Here is a 21483-nt window from a genome sequence, read left to right as displayed (position 1 = left end):
CCGCAAATAATAACGTGCAAGTTAGCAATTTCCACAACTATCTGCGGCTAAAGTAAACAGTCTCATGAGAATGGCTCGTCACCCCACGGAAGAGAGAGGCGGGGTCAGCAGAGCTCATTAGCATTTAAAGGAACATGCATTAAAATAGGTTGCTGAAAACAGAGCTGTTTTTGACAAGGTTTCGTTTTCTTTGTTTTAATACGCTGTTTAATGCTGTAAATCACACTAAGTGAGTTTAGGCAAAATAATATGCTTGTTAAAACTAAGGTAAATGGCAATTTTACAGGTTATTGTTCTTATAGTAAAACAGAGGTGGAAATGTCAAACACGTGCAGCTTTAGGCAGAGATACGCTTCATAAAGAAGGTGTTTAGATTAGACACAGTCAATTAAATGTACTTTAAATGCTATTATTAATGCAAATGCACAATCCTTCTGGCAGACGTACAATGTGAAGAATACATTCTCTATGGCTGTAAAAGAAAAACAATGAAAGGGTGTTATTCATTAGGATGCCAGTAAATTCTGTTCGAATGATTTTCTGTGTTCACAGCTTTATCAAAGAGAGCAAAAACAGGCATAAGCCTTGACAAGTCATTTCAGCTATGTATTGGAAAAAACACAACAAGAAAGCATTGTGATGTAAATACAAGGAAGGTGAATCACGTAAAATAAACATCTGAAAAGGAATAGTTCACCCCAAAATGAAAATCTGTAATCTTTGCAAATCACCTTTCCTAATAACATGCTAGTTAGCAAGTTCCGCAGCTAAAGTAAACAGTCTCATGAGAATGGCTCGTCACCCCACGGAAGAGAGAGGCGGGGTCAGCAGAGCTCATTAGCATTTAAAGGAACATGCATTAAAATAGGTTGCTGAAAACAGAGCTGTTTTTGACAAGGTAAAAGGGTGTTGTTTTACACTACCATTGAGAAATTTCAACCAAAGTATGTTATAGACTTTTCATAAAGAATCATATAAACTTGTGGAAAATGGGCATCCCTTTAAACATTTATAATAATAATAAATGGTTCTTGAGCAGCAAATCAGCATATTAGAATGATTTCTGAAGGATCATGTGACACTGAAGACTGGAGTAATGATGCTGAAAATTTAGCTTTGCATCGCAGAAATAAACTACATTTTAACAACATGTATTCAAATAGAAACAGTTATTTTAAATCATAATAATAATGCAATATTTTTGGTGAGCAAAAAAGACTTCTTTTAAAAACGTTTGACTCATAGTGTATATAGCAGATGGAACCAATGAAAAAAAAAGATGCATCCTACACTGTGAGACAGGTGTGTAATCACATACAGCTGACTAAAATATTTAGAGATTTGGAGCCTTTTAAAATCATATCTGGTTCTCTGAGCTCAAAGGCCAGATATAATACCAGGTAAACCCTTTTGATGGTCACATAATGCCGGATGTGTGGCATTACATCTATTTCAGCTCAATCCATTTAACCGGGCAGTGTTAAATGTCATGGTTTATGAACATGACATATCTGCTCATTTTATGTTTTTGTGATGGCTCATAATAGTAAAAGATCTTCCCAAACTCATTTGCGTTATAATGACTGCAGAACTTTGTCCCCCTGCTGTTCTCGAGGTAAAACAATTGTGTACACGTGCTGTGACTGGCGTACACTGATTATAGCCATATTTTCAAATATCTTCTTTTTCACTGTGATTAATCCTAGAGCTGACTGTTTCCATGGAGATATTCAAATGACTTGACATTGATTTTCCTAACTTTTCTTTGATGTTGCATCATTAAAATCTAATGGTAACCTCTGTTACCTTTGAGACCTTACCGTGTGGCAGTTGTTGTTTCATGGCAAAATGATTTAACAGCAGGTTAATGCTTAACCAAGTTTAATTCTCATCCCTGCGGAACTAACGTGTGCGTGCCATCATTTCTCAACTCAATCAAAACTTTTAAAAAAAGGTTGTGACATTTTTTAAGTAGATAGGAAAACTCTCTTATTGCTTTAATATAAGCACGGTCATCATGAAAATTTGTCTTTTGTTTCGTTTTCTTTGTTTTAATACGCTGTTTAATGCTGTAAATCACACTAAGTGAGTTTAGGCAAAATAATATGCTTGTTAAAACTAAGGTAAATGGCAATTTTACAGGTTATTGTTCTTATAGTAAAACAGAGGTGGAAATGTCAAACACGTGCAGCTTTAGGCAGAGATACGCTTCATAAAGAAGGTGTTTAGATTAGACACAGTCAATTAAATGTACTTTAAATGCTATTATTAATGCAAATGCACAATCCTTCTGGCAGACGTACAATGTGAAGAATACATTCTCTATGGCTTTGAGTTGAATTACTGAAATGAACTTTTCCACGACATTCTAATTTATTGAGATGCACCTGTAGATGAGTTTAGCACGGGATCGCTTGTTCAACAATGGATCATCTACAGTGAATGGGTGCCGTCAGAATGAGAGTGCAAACAGCTGATAAAAACATCACAATAATCCACAAGTAATAATCCAGTAAAAAGGTAAATCGCTTGTTGTCCTCTCATATCAAAATTCATCAAAATATTTGTTTAAAACTGTGCTTGATCTATGCATATTTTTCTCTTGATTCAGATGACTTTTTTTACTGGAGGAAACAATATTATGGACACAGGACTTCAGGACTTGATGTACTGTAGTTGATTTTTTTTTTTCGAACATGCAGCTTTTCACTTCACAAGATGTTAATTGATGAATTGGAGTGGTGAGGATTACTTGTGAATTATTGTGATGTTTTTATCAGCTGTTTGGACTCTCATTCTGATGGCACCCATTCACTGCGGAGCATCCATTGTTGACCTAGTGATGCTAAATTTCTCCAAATCTGTTCAGATGAAGATACGAACTCATCTACGTCTTGGATGGTTTGAGGGTGAGTGCATTTTCAACAAATCATTTACATTTTTTGGTGAGCTATTGCTTTAAGTTCCAGCAGTGAATCTTTAGAAACAACAGATGTTGTGTGTGCCAGTCATTTACTCTGATGGGAGTTTAATATTTTGTCTGTGCGCAGTCTGTTTTATCTCCTTTGCATTTGCTAGATTTTGAATGAGCTGCACATTAAATGCATTTTTCTAAAATTTGGGAAAGCACAACATCAAAGCACTGACACTCTAAAATGTAACTGTTTTGATATGAACAAACTAGAGATGTGCAAATATTTAACGCTAAAATGAGGTACAAGCAACCTCAAGGCTCAGTTTTCAGGGAATGCAAGAGCTGATAAAAATTTATACTTTTCATGCATTGTAAATAACTTTGTATGAAAGCATCTGCTAAATGCATAAAAACCAACAGACTGGTGGGATTGCTGAAACCTTCAACCTGCAAGAGCATCGCCGCAGGTGACAGAGTTCAATACGGAGACATAGTGAGATTCTCATTTATCCATACATGATGGAGAGACTTAGTCAGAGAAAGATCTTTTTCATGGTAAATTTCTTCTTAAATGAAATCCAGATGGGACTTGTAATTAAATGAAAGTCATTTGCATTCTTTGTATGGTGGAAGTTAATCATCATTAAAGCTCCAGTATAAAATATAAGTGAAACACACTATTTTATGACAAAAGCAAACTATTGTGACCAGTCGAACCTAAGAAAAAAAAAGGGGAGAAAAAATCAAAACAGTGTTCAAATTAATCTAATTTATTATATATTTTTTAATAATTTATTTGTATGGTGGAAGTTCATCATCATCAGAACTGCACAAGTATAAAATAAAATAAAATAAAAAAACTGAGGCATTACATTTACTAGTGTTTAAATTTAATTAATTTGATATTTATATTATACTGTAATTTATTTGTATGGTGGAAGTCATCATCAGAACTCCACAAGTATAAAATAGAATTAAATTAAAAACTGAGACATTAAATATAGTGTTCAAAATAAATTAATTAGATATTTTTATTATAATTTATTTGTAGGGTGGAAGTCATCATCATCATCAGAGCTCCACAAGTATAAAATATAAGTGTTTTTTTTTTTTGTGGCTAAAGCAAACTATTGTGACCAGTCTAACCTTTTAAAAACAGAACATAAAATAAAGCAGTTTTAATACAAAATGAGATGTTCAGTTTGCTAGAATTACAATTAATATAATTTGTTATTTTTATTCAAATTTATTTGTACGGTGGAAATTGATATTTATCAAAGCTCCACAAGTATTAAATATAAGTGAAACACACTGATTTTATGACTAAAACAACCTATTGTGTCCAGTCTAACCTTTAAAAAAAAAGGAAGAACAATTTCTTTTTAATTACAAAATGAGACTAAACTTACTGTATTATCATTAACATAATCAAATCTATTATTAATTCAATAAAATCAATTTTTGAATTCCAAATGTTCAATATTGTATAGCCCTTAAACATTTAATCATTTTTCTAAAGTTATATATGCAAGGTATTTGTGTTTTGTTGTCGGTACAATAATATTGTACGTATCAATGAGTATCCAAATGTAAAAAGAATATGTGTGCGCTAAAATGACAAGTTTGAATACACGTTTAGGTATTACAATAACAGGGGTTTGAACATTGAACCTAGCAGCTGAGATCATTAACTACCACCTGAAGACCGTATTAAACACAGCAGCAGGTGTGGAGTGATGATCTATTGTATTGGTCTCTGTATTCCTACAGGGCATCAATACAATAATGAGCTTTCTTGTGATATTGGTCTGTTATTTCTGTGTGACTGTAGCCCTGTGTGTGGTTCTGAAGACGGAGGATCCAATTAGTGAAAGATCGTGCCGTAAATCTCATGATAGGAACGTTCTCAGAAGTTCAACATCTCATATTCTTCAGAGAGATCTTCTCTTAATATTCTCTTAATTATTCTTAATAATCTTCTTTCCCACTCAGTGGAGGATCCAATCAATTAAGGCAGTTGAAGTGTTGATAGATGCACAAACCCACATCTCATAATGGGGAAGAAAAACAAAACGCTTGTTTTTGATTGTGTGGTTCTGAAGACGGAGGATCCAATTAGTGAAAGATCGTGCCGTAAATCTCATGATAGGAACGTTCTCAGAAGTTCAACATCTCATATTCTTCAGAGAGATCTTCTCTTAATATTCTCTTAATTATTCTTAATAATCTTCTTTCCCACTCAGTGGAGGATCCAATCAATTAAGGCAGTTGAAGTGTGATAGATGCACAAACCCACATCTCATAATGGGGAAGAAAAACAAAACGCTTGTTTTTGACGCTAGAAAATTGCCTAATCTGTTACTGTGTAGAAGTGCCTCATCTTTTCATAAATTATTGATTCCCTCTAATAATTAATTATGAATTGTTGCTGAATAAACAGGCACCTGAGAACATCATTCAGACGTCAGCATATGCTACGGATTACCGTTGTCAGCTGAATTAAAAACCTCATGAAATGTATTCTTTCCTGAGTTGACACATCTCCCCGTTTAAACAGGAAGTTGGGGGTGGGACATATTGAAGGGCTTTGTTATAAAGCTAAAAATGAACTACTTTTAACTATTTTTGACAGCTTTTAGTAGTACACTAGTATATTGATGTTACACCATGTCCTAACCTATGAAATGCGTCAGCCAATCAGAAGAGCGTGTGGGCGGGTCTTTCTCTCTGAGAACAAAATGGTTAAGTACATAATCAAATAGATAAGTTAAGTTCATTTCCGTCACAAAATAAAAATATTAAATGCAACTTAAGTCAATTTCTTTCTTTTTTTCCTCACAATTGCGCGTTTATATCTCACAATTCAGACTTTTTCCCACAACTGCAAGTTATAACTCGTAATTGCGAGTCTGAACCTCTCAATTCTGACCTTTTCTCAAAGATTTGATTTTATCTCTTGCAATTCTGAGTTTATATCTCATAATTCTACATTTCTATCTCACAATTTTGACTTTTTTTTTTTTCGCAATTCAGAATTTATATATTGTAATTTTTTTTTTTTCTCTCAGAATTGCAAGAAAAAAAACTCCTGATTGTGAGATATAAACTAAATTCAGAGAAAAAAGAAAAAAAATGCATTTACCTTTTTCATATTTGTGTTAATGTTCCATGGCGGAACTTCCATAGTAAGTACGTAATCAAATACATAAATATTAACCCATTTTAACATTATTTAAAAATACATACTGAGTGACTGAAACCATTTTTTTTCACACTGAGATCACAGTTATAACATTAATATTTTCTTACATTTATTTTCAAGATCTGAGGTAAATTTTCCATTGTCATTTTCAGTATGGCTATATATTCCAGGTCATATTAGACACTTTTAAAATTAATAATAAAGCACTTAATCAGTTCCTGAGATTACCATTGTCATAGTTTGTATGTTGTTCCAGCTGCAGAAATAAACAATTTCTAAAAAAAATTATCAAAAAATCAGTTTTTCCATTTCTAAAACCGAATCCATGTCGCGGCTGTTTAAGGCAAAAACATGTGTCACGGCATTGCATCACGTTTGATTAGGACACGGTGTTAGCTTTGAAACTAACAGCCGCAAAACTCAAAGTCATATATAAATACTCAATCTTATTTCTGTGCATTCCAGGTCAGTCTAGAGGAGGCTATAAATTCTTTGTTATATGTGAAGCATCTTATAGGTTATTCAGTGATACTGAATGGCTTTACTATTTCACTTTGGCTGTCATCAGTGTCTACAGCTCGGTGAAGCGGTTGTCATTTGAGAACGTTTGATTATAGACTCCTTCTTTCCCGCCAAGACCTGAAAGTGCGGTTCCGTTCTCTTTGACTATTCCTTCATCCTCTTCTGAAAGACCAGCAGCTTTTTCTTTGGCTCTGTTGTGAATAAAGCATCATAAACGGGTCAGATCAGCGAAGGACCTAACAGTAAGCTATGTCTGTGTCCACGAAAACCACTGGGGAAGCTATTTTGAAACTAGTTCTCGCAGCTATAACTACTTAAAGGGGTCATATGATGTTGCTAAAGAGAACATTATTTTGTGTATTTGGTGTAATTAAATGTTTATGCGGTTTAAGGTTAAAAAAACACATTATTTTCCACATACTGTATATAACAGTATTGTTTCTCTTCTATGCCCTGCCTTTCTGAAACATGTCGATTTTTACAAAGCTCATCGGTCTGAAAAGCGAGGTGTGCTCTGATTGGCCAGCTATCCAGTGCGTTGTGATTGGCCGAATACCTCAAGCGTGTGACGGAAATGTTACGCCCCTCACCATACTGTGATGCTGTGTCCAGGCCAGAGCGACGAGACAAAAACATTAAAACCCATTATAAACGAGACATTTGTTGCATTCAGTGGGGACATGATTACAGATTATAATGTCTTATACTGTCTTTTTACGCGTTGCATTGCATCGCGCCGCATAAACATAAAACCATGTCTGCATTTGACATGAATCGGAGAAATGACAAACAAGCGCTACTCTACACTGCTCAAAACTCGCATTTGAATCGTCAGTGGCAAATTCTTTAAATATGAAAACATACTTGTTTTATACAGCCGGCATTGCAGTCTAATCTACCAGGAAACAGTCCTCCATAAAATGCGCTGCACACATCTGAATATTTGGGTTGAAGTGTTCTGGAACAGTGTTGTAAATACAACTTAACCACTGATTTCTAGTCGTGCCCTCTTTTGGAAGACTAAACAAAGGATTTTCGCTTTTGCAACGAAACACACAGCGTCTTCACAACATGGCGGCGGCGGCAGCAACAATAAAGTTACGCCTTCTTTCTTTGCGTGAACATTTGGGTGGCGTTATGCAAATCTTCCCACATCGTGACATAGACATGTGGGGGCGTGTTTAAACAAGGCGTTTTAGGTAGGTGTGGTTGACTCTTAACTTTTATAAAGAATATCTCTTTGGGTTTGAGACTTTAGTCTTTGCAACTTTAGGGATCTTATATTCACGAACAGCTTGTAACACTCCAAAGAAAAAAACTTGAAATCACATCATATGACCCCTTTAAAAAGTAGTTAAATAGGCCTACAGCCAAGCTACAAGTTAACAATGCTAACTACATTCATTTTTAAGTCATTTTAAAATAACTAACAATTAAAGTATGTCCGAATTTGTGTTTTTTTTTGTGTTTAGTGTTTTTGAATGAATGAATAAATAAACAATTACAACTGAGGTGACAGCATTAAATCAAAACATACATTTCCATAAGATTCAATCTCTAAATGATATACACTACCATTCAGAAGTTTGGTTTGGGGTATTTACTTACTTATTTTTTGAAGAAAAAAAAACATTTTATTGTGTAAAGATATTTACTGTGTAATGTCACAAAATATTTTTATTTCAAATAAATGTTTTCTAGTCATCCAGGAATCCTGTAAATAATCTGGTTTCGACAAATATATTAAGCAGCATTTAACATTAACATTTAGTTTAGTTCTGTTATAATGTTTAAAAAAAAACAAAAAACAGATGAACTTAATCTTGTCAACTTTTGCTACTTTAGTTTGTTACTCCCTAACATTAGTATTAACATATGTGAGCCAATAACAAGTAGACAGCATTAAATACAGATATACACAATTTCTTATGAAAGTCACTGAAATCCCATTCATATTTATTAAAAATGGATGTGACTACCTCCCATTTGCACTTTAAATGCTAATGCATCTCAGAAAACAACAAAGCAACGCCTACTCACCTGTCAATCAAACACTGCACTAAAACTAGCTCCATAAAGAATAGTCTAATATACATAAGGAAAAGCTTGTACATATATGACATTTAGAGATCAAATCTGATTTTATGTGGCACAGGAGATGCATTTGAGATATGTATGTTACATGTTTGGTTAAACCTCAGTCTGTCTTGTGATCAGGTCACTTTTAACCATTTTAAACTGATTTTCTCCTGCATTTTTGTCTTGTTTTCCAGTACAAATATGTGACCCTGGACCACAAAACCAGTCATGAGGGTCAATTTTTCGAAATTGAGATTTATACATCAACTGAAAGCTGAATAAATAAGATTTCCATTGATGTATGGTTTGTTAGGATAGGACAATATTTGGCTGAGATACAACTATTTGAAAATCTGGAATCTGAGAGTGCAAAAAAATCAAAATATTGAGAAAATCGCCTTTAAAGTGGTCCAAATGAAGTTCTTAGCAATGCATATTACTAATCAAAAATGAAGTTTTGATATATTTGCGGTAGGAAATTTACAAAATATCTTAATGGAACACTTAATATCCGAATGATTTTTGGCATAAAAGAAAAATCTATAATTTTGACCCATACAATGTATTTTTGGATATTGCTACAAATATACCCCAGCGACTTAAGTGCTCCAGGGTCACATATTTCATTCTTATTTTTTCTTGTTTTAATCTATTTTTTATAGATTTTTCAGAAAACAGGACTTACAGTAATATCTTAAGTAATTTTGCTTGTATGTAATGTGTGTAAGTCACAATTTTGATAGACTAAATATATTGTCATTTTTCTTCTCAAGTATCTTGCATCTTGATTTAAAAATGTTTTGATACTGGAAAACCAGACAAAAAAAGGAACACAATCAATTTTTGCAGTGATGCTAGGTGTACCATTGATCACAATTAATACAATTTGAATGGTTTGTCAAAAGAGCATTACTGACCGTCGTTTTTTGCTTACTGTGGACATCAGTAAAGCCACGATCCCCACAGCCACAGCACCAATGACCACCCCAAACACAATGAGCCAGGGTTCAGTGTCGTATATGATTGGGGCCGCCAGTGTCGGCGGGATTCCCACGAACTCCAGGGTCATATCCGATAACAGGAATGCATTGTTTATGCGATGCTTATTCTGCCTGGAATAATGAATAATGTGTTAAGGGTCTGGCATGCTAAAGGAGAAACGGTAGTAGCACAGATCTAGATGCTCAGAATCATTTCATGATAAATACTGTCTGATTTTTAGGCTTTACCATCAAACCTCAAAGTTGTGCTCCTTATGCAAAGGCTTTTCTAAATAGGTGGCAAAATTATGCTGCCTAATAAGATATCTTGTTTTTTGTTCAAATCTATGATTATCGCATGCATCCTAGATGATTTGTGTAAAAACGCACAGAAAATGTAAATTCAAACTGGCAAACAAAGAAATGAATACATTAGATTTTATGAATTACTGAAAATTATGAAAACAATACTATTTTGTGCTTATTTAAATCTTGAATTACGGTGTGTTAAAATCACACTCCTGTGCAAACAATGCATCTCTTGTTTGTGCAATTAAATGTCACCAGTTATAGTTAATTTAACTTAATTTTAACTTAATTTTCATAATTTTTTGTAAACAACTTAACTTCACATGTGCTTTAGTGTTAGTCAACACATTTCAGCATAATGAATTAAAATGCATTTTAAAGTATAAAACGTCTTATTTGGCATTAGAAAATGCACTTTTTAAAAGTGTACTCAAGTGTGCTAAAAATTGCCATGAGCATATACTCTCTTTAAATACACATAAGTGTCCTTTTATTTCATTAATATTTCATTATCTGCAAATTCAGTTTTTTTAAATTATACTTTTAAATCTTTGAAGTAGCTGCATGCAGTTGGCATTCAAGCAAGCCAGCTCACTTGGAGGATTTGAAACAGGGCCAAAGTTTTTGCAATACTGTCATATTGTTGCCCATGTGCTGTGTACCATCTAGTAAGCCATCAGCACATAAAGTCTAAACCTATAAACCTACAGCACAGAGCACTGACTCACCTCACTGCTTCTTCTATTTGTTCTTTGGGGATCAGTTGGTCTGGATCACCTGGTGACGTCACCACGAACACGAACGACACTCTTTGTGTATCATTGCACACCAGTATGTTTGTAATGCTGAAAAAGATCAATTAGAAACATTTGAGTTTTTGGAGGCAGATGTGTTTTTTTTTTCTTTTTTTTTTCGAGGGCATCATAGAAAAAGCACTGAAACTAATAAAACAGCCTCACACAAACACACATACACCTACACAGCATAAAAATCATTGTTTTCGAGTATGAGAAGCAAAATTGTGTGGGATAATGCTTTTTTTTTTTTTTTTTTTTACAGAGAACATATTTAGAATTTAAGTGGATTTTTTTTTTTTTTTTTTTACTCATTTGCAAATTACTTTTTTTCTTTTAAAACTTATTTTTCTAATTTAAGTCATAGTGCACTCTTAAAAGTTGACAAAATTAACTTTTAGCCATCACAAACCTTTAAAATGTACTAGAATGAGGTCGTCCTTCCTACTAATATCACCAATGTGACTCTGATGCTAAATCCTATTCCTAAATAAATAAACACACACTACACTACCATTCAAACGTTTGGGGTCAGATTCTTTTATTAATACCTTTATTCAGCATTAAATTCATTAAATTGATCAAGAATGACATTAAAGACACATGTTTTCTTTTAATCAAAGAATCCTGAAAAATATCTCACTTTTAGAGAAAAATAGGAAGCAGCACAACTGTTGTCATCATTAATTATAATTAGAAATGTTTCTTGAGCTGCAAATCAGCATATTAGAATAATTTCTGAAGGATCATGTGACACTGAAAACTGGAGTAATGATGCTGAAAATTCAGTTTTGCATTACAGGAATTATATTTTAAAATGTATTGAAATAGAAAACATTTTAATATTCAATAATTGTTTAACAATATTACTGCTATTACTGTGTTTTTGATCACATAAATGAGGCCTTGGTGAGAGAAAATATTAAAAAAATCTTACCAGCCCCAAAATCTTGAACGGTATTTTATACAATTTTGCTTCCCAAATGAATGTATCTTGTTTTAAAGATGCATATATATATATATATATATATATGGTATATATAATATATATATATATATATATATATATATATATATATGGTATATACGGTATATATATATATATATATTTTTTTTTTTGTCATTTGAATTCACATAATGCCAGTAGACATGGTTTGTCAATATATACTGGAAGCAGCCAATAGGAATCAAACACAAACAGCATCTCATCAATGTAACATGATGCTGCAAAAGAAGCGCATGCTCCCTATCCAGCACACCGGCATCAATCAATACTGCGGTTCTCTCACAAACAAGCCTGAAGCATCTCTGCAACACTTCAGCTGTGAGATTTCACAATCGTTAGGGGCCGATATCTGGCAGGGAAAGGTTAACCTCAATTGATTTCCCTTGACCCATTAGCGTCTATATTGGCCCGTAATTACACTGGTTAAATTAATCAGTCGCGCTTTCCCTACATCCGAGAGCGGCTCAATTGCACGAATATAATTGAGGGGAAAAACATTGATTAAAAAATACATATTTAATCCACTAAAACGGGTCAGGTTAAGATGACATCATGCATTTCTCTCTTCACCTGTAGATGATTACTGTTATTATTTAATGTGTAATATAACTGCTAGATCATAGCGCTTTGATAATAATTATTAAACAAAATGATATCTATTCATTGCACATCATACCTCATTTGAAGGAAAAACCTTTAGATGCAGCAGTTACCTGATATGTGGTATTTTATCTCTTTCATTTTAAACACATAATGTATCTCATGGAAGTAGATTCTTAATGATTTTCATTTGAAAGTTTATTTAAATTATCTGTCAAATGAATAATATGTGATATGAATAACTTGGTTAAATATTCATGCTGTGAATGTGACGCTTCATTTCATGAAAGTCACTAAATGATAGCTTTGTGAAGCTTTATGAAAATACGTTTAAAGCAAGTACTTGGTTGTACAATCGTGTTTGTTAGTGTGTTGCTACTGGATTTTTTATTTAATTAAATTATTTTTTACCTATTTTATGTTTGCAAGATGAAAATCACAAGTTTTAGCACAAAAAGTACTAGCACACCTCATTGAGGCATTATCTATGGCAAATAGAGTTGAATTGAGACACACACTGGAAGTTTGCTACTTAGGGTTATAAAATACTACAAGAAAGTCAAGAAGATAAGAAAGGCAGTGGAAACGCTGCTCTGGCCTACATGGGAGCTGATATAGATTTGCTTGTCAGCAGCATAGCAATGGAATCTGAGACTGTGCCGTCAAATTATTTGCCGAAGGGGAGGCATATAAATTGGAAAGAGGAGAGGGCTGTGATTGGAGCCTTGGGGGACACACTGCGTTAGACTGGAACAGTACATGATCTATGTTCCTCAATAGATACAAATTACTTCCTTGTGCTAAGAAATGATGTTAGCCAGAGGAAAACTCTACCAGTGATGCCAAAGGCTGATAAGCGGTGAGTAGAATATTACGGCAGACGGTTCCAAAAGCTGCTGGATATTAAGAATTAACGCAAAAAATGTTAAACCCATCTGCTATTTTTAAAGTAATGTAAAACAGTGCAACTCAAACCATTGCAACACATGACAATGCAATGCAAGGCAGAGCAAAATAATGTAACAATCTCAGTTTATCTTAAATTGTTAGCCCATCTGTCATGTAATATAACATAATGCAAATATAGCCCAAAGCAATACTGCAACAACACAATACAATGCAACACAAAGCAAAGTAATGGAACGCAATACAATGCAATGCAGAGCAATGTAACATAATATGATCTTGGTTTATCTGAAATTAACATCTCAAAGCAAAGCAATGCAGCACGAAGCAAAACAATATAGCTTAATATAATCTTCCTTTCTTTGAAATTCTTTGAAATATTTCTTTGAAATTGTTAACCTTTCTGTCATGTAACATAATATAATGCAAAGCAATGCTGCAACATAAAATAATAAAAAGCAACACAACAAATGCAACGCAGAAATGCAGAGCAATATAATAAAATAATCTTGGTTCATCTGAAATGAACATTTCTGTTATGTAATATAACGTAACAATGAAATATAACAAAAATATAATGCAAAGCAATGCAACACAAAAGAATGCAACTCAAAGCAATGAAACAACAAATGCAAAGCATGCGGTGCCAACAATAAAATTAATATAATCTTCCTTTTTTTTATTTTTTATTATTAGCCTAATGTCTCTGTCATAGAAAGGAATGGAATGGAATGCAAAGCAATATAATGTTCTAATCTTGGATTTAATTTCTTTGTCTTCTGAAATGTTTTAGTTGAATGTTCATCTAACATTTTTAATGTTTCTATTTGTTTTAGAATGTTAAGAGAAAATTCAAATGATAAAGTGGAATGCTCCCTTGACGTTCACATAACCATGTAAAAAAAAACATTTTAAAAACTGGATTTTTTTTTTTTTTTTTATTATTAGCCTAATGTCTCTGTCATAGAAAGGAATGGAATGGAATGCAAAGCAATATAATGTACTAATCTTGGATTTAATTTCTTTGTCTTCTGAAATGTTTTAGTTGAATGTTCATCTAACATTTTTAATGTTTCTATTTGTTTTAGAATGTTAAGAGAAAATTCAAATGATAAAGTGGAATGCTCCCTTGACGTTCACATAACCATGTAAAAAAAAACATTTTAAAAACTGGATGTTCAGAGAACATTCAGAAATAATGTTTGCATAACTTAATGGGAAAATTTGCGAAATGTTCATAGAATATTTTTGTTAGTCGGGTAAGTTAATGTAAGGCAAGATAATGTAACCCAAAGCAATGCTGCAACAAAGCAAGCAGAGCAATGCAAAGAACACAAAGCGGAGCAATGCTAAGCAATATAACATAATATAATCTTGCCTTATCTGAAATTGTTAACCTCTCTGTCATGTATTTTAACGTAATGCAGTATAATATAACACAAAGCAATTCAATGCAAAGCAATGCTTTGAAGAAACACAAAGCAAAACAATGCAAAGTAATGCAATATAACGGAGCCTTATATAATCTTGGCTTCTCCGGTTTCATGTTTCACATATTTTACCCTTAGTCATGTTATAATATTTCACATTTTACAGTTGTAAACCTTAGGTAGGTTAGGTTAATGTTCTCATTTGAATACAGCATGCAACAAGCAATAACTGCTTTTCCATCTAGAAGTGTTGCCAGATAATTCACGTTACTTGTCTGAAGGTTTCTGAAACATACCACCTGTTTCCCTCAGGTACAAAAACCGAGAAACTAAACCCAGCACGTGAAAGTATCTACGGCTGTAGAAGCACATGAATATTTAATGAAGCAAGCACTGAGGAAGCTTATGATTGGCTGTCTGTTGTTAAAAAACACATGTTGCATTTCAGAACCCCAGTGTTTCACACTGTTGCAACCATTGACAGGTTTAGCCTCGTCCTGACGGTGATGACAAAACCTGACCCACGCACGAAGAACAGACAGATTTGACTCTAAAAGCCATCAGCTCTTACTCAACAGCTGTGGTCAAATCATTCTGCTCACGTTTTCAATCACAATCAAAGTGGTCATCACAAAAACAACCTTGGACTGAGCAGATTTGCTGTTGATTATCTTTTGTAAAGTGTGTCACCTGCTTGTCGGTGGAAAGCGTTACTCACTTATACGTGTCTTGTTTAGTTTGTTTCCTCATCGCATACGCCAGAGTAGATCTGAAAAGAAACATCTCGCTCTCATTCCACTCATACTGAGATACACAGAAAAAAAAAAGTTTAATTATTGAACAAGTTGCACAATATGCCTGAATAAAATTATGAATAGGACATCAAACCAAATGAAAAGAGAAGTAAACAAAAACCTACGGCATCATCTCCGAGGGCCGTTTTAATGCTGAGTCTGACTTTAAATCCATCTTGACTGTCTACAGAGAGAGAAAGAGAGTTCATTTATTTACAGAAACCATTGCTTGCTGCTGTTGTGTAGATCCGTTACTTCTTGTTCTTTTTGGGATGATAAGGCTTTTGCTGAGTTTGTCCTTATTTAGCATCCTCGTAAAAGATTCTCATTAGGGAATTGATGTGTCACTTTATTTCTCAGTGATTTCTCAAGATACCGAACTGAATGAGATAAGAGAATAGGCCAAACAAGAAAGTGAAACTGTTTTTTTTTTGTTTTTTTTTGGTCAGACAACAAAGTGTAGAATCCAGTTTAGGATGTTTAGACGCTTCAGCGATGATTTTGTCCTTATTTAAACTCTCTTGAAGTTTCAGTTCACTGTAATTTCACACTCCCTCTGAACATTTTCACTTTCTCATTTCCTTTAAATGTATCCTGACTATCGTGAATTGAGTTCCCTTTTCCCTGGCAGGCAAATCTCTCAAAAATATCATATTAAAAAAAAAAAGAAGGCAATGCAAGACAATGAAGCCTAAAACTATTTAAAAAGACTAAAACTGTTAAAAAAACATTTTAATTGCTTGAAACAAAATAAACCAAAATAAAATACGCAAAATAAGTACTAGAAGTATTCAAATAACTAAAACTACTAAAACTAATGAATACAAATGAGTACAGATTGTATAGACATTTAAAAAAAACTAAAACTAATAAACATGACAAAACACAAAGAAAATACTCAAAAGTGAAAACAGAAAATAGAAAACAAAAACAAAACAAATTCAAAATATTTATAAAAGATTATAGTAGTATATATATCAGTGATACTGAACTATGATAAATGACTAATTTCTCACTTTCTCATTTTCTAATTCTCATTACCATGACTACAGATATTTGACTTTTTATATATTTAATATATTTAGGCATTTTTATTCTATTAAATTCAAATACATTCAATTAAATAGGGCGATACAACAGATGAAATTGTGTGTGTGTATATATATAGTAATGACAATAAAATTATAATAAAACATACATAAAATAAAGATAAACTGATTTTTAAAATGAGAATTGGGGGATTTTTCCTCATAATTATCATGATCATGACCATTGATTATGAGCTGAAGTATGTCCTGAACATCTTTTTTTTTTAATCCATCCATCTTATTGATTGACTTGAAAAAGAAAGAAAAAAACATTATTATCTGCAAATGCTTAATTCTATCTGATTGAACACATTTTCTAGTACATTCATTCATCTTTAACACTATTATTCAGCCTCTCAGGTGGCTCAAAGACCGCGTTTTCTTTCCTCTGTGAGATTAAAAATGACTGCAGCTACTCTAAACTCAGAAGAAATGACCAACCCCTCAGCAGGTGCAAAGACCAGAGGAAAACGATTTCACTCAAACAGACACCGATTCGCACAAGATCCCGGGAAATCTGAGATGTTTTACCTTTACAAAGATCCTTTGCTACCAGGGGAGGCAGAAATATCAGAAGAAGAACTCCAGCTAGCATCTCTGTCTATCTGGATGAGCAACTTTATCTCATATGCTGCTGAATTCAGCGGTCAGAGATTATAAACCGGTCAGAGCATAAGAGACAAAGGGCTGGACGGAGCTGTTTAATGGTTAAGCGATGACTAGACCTGCCTCCAGAGTGAGAGAGAGAGAGTCAGAACAAACACCATATATTCACATATAGTGGAGACACTGTCATAAATGTAAATTTAAAAGGAGAGCTGCGTGCCTGGCTGCCTTTGATTGTTTCTGCCGTGAAATAATAAAGTGAAATAGTGTGGGAGTCGGTAAACAGCTCTCCAGCTTGTGCTCAGGTCTGTGAATGTAAATGCGTATGATTTCTCTTCATCATAACAACAGATGTGGCTGCGCCGCTGACCTGCTCTGTTTTTAGTTTTTGCTTCTGTAATAACTGTCTTCTCGTCTCAATATGTAAACACTGCAAACACCGGGTGTTTACAGCTGTATGATGTGCGATATCAACATGAACCTAAACGTCATTTGGACTTATGCCTTTCTGCTGTTGTTTAAAGTTGTATTTTTCATTTTTAATGATGTGTTTCGGAATATGTCGTCGGTAACATCGCTTCAAAGTGTCGGCGTACTCACGTAGGTGGGTCAGACATGGGTTGTTTCTGAAAAATACAAGGGAAATCAGTTCTCAGATGAAGGCTGTGCTTCCTGTGAACCCCTGATGATTGAAGCAAACCGCTTCTTCTGCATCTTCCCTTTGCTTGAGATGAAAGCTTTTCCTGCAAGACCAGAAAAAGTCAAATCAGACAAGAAAGAAGTTTGATGGTTAACCACCTTCTGACACTGCAAGATGAGGAAACGTACAATGCGGTTAATTTGTTACCTAATAAAGATACCAGGTTTATTCATTCATCGTTGTATACACTCTCAGAAAAAAAGGTACAAAAGCTGTCACTGTGGCGGTACCTTTTCAAAAGGTACACTTTAGTACCTTTAAGGTACTAATATGTACTCTTTAGGTAGGCCTATAATATGTACCTTTAAGGTACCAATATGGACTCTTTAGGTACAAAGGTGTACCCCAGTGACAGCTTTTGTACCTTTTTTTCTGAGAGTGTACCTCAAGTTTCATATATGTTTTATAGGCCATGTCCACACGTGCACGGGTATTTTTATAAACAGAGTTTTTCCTTCTTCCATTTAAAAAAAAATCACCGTCCACATGAAAACGCAAACGCATGTTATGAAGCACTGTCAAGAGCATGCCAAACCAACAGGTGGCGATATAATCTCAACCGTAAAGCCAGGTTGGCCAATCAGAAGTCTGAAAATGTTTCCATCAGGTGGAGATAACAGCGCAGGCGCCAACGTCACAAGCCAAAAACGCTGGTTTCGCTGTCTACACGACAACACTGCAACCAGAGTTTTTGAAAATCTTCACCCTGAGTAAGTGAGTAAGTAAGTGACGTGACACGTGGCCAAGTATGGTGACCCATACCAGGAATTAGTGCTCTGCATTTAACCCATCCAAAGTGCACACACAGCAGTGAACACACACACACACCGTGAACACACACCCAGTGCAGTGGGCAGCCATTTTTTTGCTGCGGCGCCCGGGGAGCAGTTGGGGGTTCGGTGCCTTGCTCAAGGGCACCTCAGTCGTGGTATTGAAGGTGGGAGAGAGCGCTGTACATTCCCCCCCCCCCCCTACAATCCCTGCCACTACAAAACCTTTGGGTTATGAGTTTGACTCTCTAACCATTAGGCCACGACTTCTCACAGGCGTGGCCTAATGGTTAAACACCCTGGCAGGCGTTTTCAAAAATGTTCGGTTTCAGTGAACTGGTGCTGCGTTTGTGTGTGGACGAATGGCCTAAACGTGTAGAAAAAGCTACGGTTTTAAAAATAACCGCGTTGGTGTGGACAGGGCTATAGAATCAGTCAATTTATATTTTTATGCAGCAGAGGAACATTAAATACTGCGACAAAGGCATTTAGATTTCTATTATGATAAATACTGTTCTTTTGAACTTTCTATTCATCAAAGAATTCTGAAAAAAAAGTGTATCATGGTTTCCGCAAAAATATGGATCTGCACAACATTGATACTAATCAGAAATGTTTCTTGAGCAGCAAATCAGTTCGAATGATTCCTGCAGGATCATGTGACACTGAAGACTGGCGTAATGATGCTGAAAATGCAGCTTTGCATCACAGGAATAAATTACATTTTAAAATATATTCAAATAGAAAACAGTTATTTTGGATTGTAACAATAGTTCACTTTTTTTATTATTTAAACAAATAAATGCTGCCTTGGTGAGTATAAGAGATTCTCTTTCTCTGTCTAAAAACATGTTTAATATTTAGATATTAGATAAAAGCAAATATTATAACTTTCTGTAAAAAACCCAACATAATTTCCCTAATGAGTATTTTGTCATGTTTTCCAGTAAAAATAAACATCCTTACGAAAAGATAAATGTATTTGAGAAGCAAAGTAGCATCAGATATTACGTTTTCAGAGAATATATCCTGAATTATGTGTTTCGTCTCAGCCCCTGGCAATTTTCTATGCATAAACTTCACTAAATTCTGTTAAATTTATGCTTAAAACAAGAAACAACACTTTGCCGACAGGGTAAGAAAAATAAACCTAATTCAAGATATATCCTCTTACACAATTTTGCTACTCACAGAAATGTCTTGTTTTCAGGAGGTTTAATAAGATATTTTGCCGTTAATATTTGCAAAAACAAATTTTCCAAATGCCACGCTTATAGGATTTTAGTGCTGTTTCAACTACTTTTTCCACATCAGTAAATTCCACACAGGATATAAAGTCATATGAGACGCTGTTAGATAAGTGTCTGTCACATATAAATGTCATAAAATGTCACGCTTTGCTACCTGAGTGAACTATTGTTCACATGAGACATGCAACACCCCACAACTACAGTACCTTCATCAACTCATCATTTATAGTGGGAGAGATCAGTCTTCCTGAAGGTTTTTTCACTGTAATAGGAAATACGCAGGACACATGAACTCAAGCCAAGCCAAACCTGACCTGAGGTGGAGAGAAATATAAAATGTGGCTGATTGGCCAGTCATTGTCAATGTGTGTGTCACAATGATCATAGTTCATACATGAGCTCTTGCGGAGCTCAAACCTGCAGCCTTTGTCTAACCAGAGTAGATGTTTAACCACTAAGCCACATCACCCCACAATTCTGAGTTTATTTGCCCGACACAAGATGGCAGTAAAGATCTAATGTATTCTCTTTCAAACTCAAAGGGAAATCATTAATACTTCACAGTTAGTATTCTACATATCTGTGATCTGTTCATTATTAATTGTGTCAATAATTCACATCAAATGCATAAAAATGAATACAGTTTGCTATTTGAAATGGCACACTCTCTTTCAAGTTCTAAACATAAATAAAACATAAGTAAACAAGCAAGTGTCTCGTTTTCATGCCGTTTTAAAATGTCATTATTTTTTCATACTTTTAATATGAAATGAGCATTTTTTAATTCAATGCAAATGCAAGAATAAATGTAACATTTTAAATGCAAATGTAAATTCCAAGTCTTTAAATCTCATACAAAATGTAAATATAAATATTAATATGAAGGTAAAATTTTAAATACAAATGTAAAAGTCTTTCAATTTTGAACATAAACTGTATTCATACATATTTATAAAAAAAAGTAGCATTTTAAATACAGACGTTGAGGTTTTTAAATCTTCAACATAAAATGTAAATATATTTAATATATGTAGTCTTTACTAAATGTAATAATTTAAATACAATGCAAATGTTAAGTCTTCGTACGTTAACACTGAATATACATTTAAATATTAAATAACTATGAAATCTAATCTAGTCTAAATACATTTTAATCTTCAAACACATGTAAAATATTATTTAAAATATATTAATACAAATATCTTTATGTTGTTAAATCTGTATAATTTTAAATCTATCTTAAAACTCTTTAAAGCAAGTATAAAGCTATTCTAAATCATTAAAACACTATGTAATTGTAAACATTTAGGCTACATTTAAAGTCTTAATATCTATTAATGTACATATGTATTACAAAAAATGACATATCAACGTAAATATTTAATCAGAATACAAATTTTACCTCTAAATATTTAGCCTGGTGTGTGCAGTGAGAGTTTGTCTGGTTTTGTGGCGCCTCTCTGCGGTCGGATGTGGTACTGAGAGAGAATCAGCTAATCTTCGTGCGTGTGTGTGTGTGAATCTGTACTGGAG

The 21483-nt window shown here is 33.9% G+C and overlaps 1 protein-coding gene and 1 long non-coding RNA gene across 2 annotated transcripts in view; one reads left to right on the top strand and one right to left on the bottom strand.

Moving 5' to 3' along the window:
- LOC107558726 (uncharacterized) overlaps positions 1–2810 on the top strand; it is a 7841-nt gene extending 5031 nt beyond the window's left edge. The window contains exons 3-4 of the long non-coding RNA XR_001605520.1: positions 2612–2667; positions 2781–2810. This is a non-coding gene — a long non-coding RNA (uncharacterized lncRNA). The remainder of the gene's footprint in view (positions 1–2611; positions 2668–2780) is intronic.
- A 3464-nt stretch (positions 2811–6274) lies between these two features.
- Positions 6275–17283, bottom strand: cltrn (collectrin, amino acid transport regulator). Its single transcript, XM_016242393.1, has 6 exons — positions 17156–17283; positions 15662–15720; positions 15461–15546; positions 10735–10851; positions 9635–9829; positions 6275–6829 (listed from the first exon to the last, which is right to left on the bottom strand). The coding sequence occupies exons 1-6, from the start codon at positions 17217–17219 to the stop codon at positions 6688–6690; spliced, it is 663 nt and encodes a 220-aa protein (XP_016097879.1). The 5' UTR covers positions 17220–17283; the 3' UTR covers positions 6275–6687.
- Positions 17284–21483: the final 4200 nt, after the last annotated feature.

Source organism: Sinocyclocheilus grahami, unplaced genomic scaffold (assembly GCF_001515645.1).
Source record: "Sinocyclocheilus grahami isolate Dianchi unplaced genomic scaffold, SAMN03320097.WGS_v1.1 scaffold657.1, whole genome shotgun sequence".
Classification (NCBI taxonomy): domain Eukaryota; kingdom Metazoa; phylum Chordata; class Actinopteri; order Cypriniformes; family Cyprinidae; genus Sinocyclocheilus; species Sinocyclocheilus grahami.
This window is presented reverse-complemented; position numbering and strand designations above follow the sequence as displayed.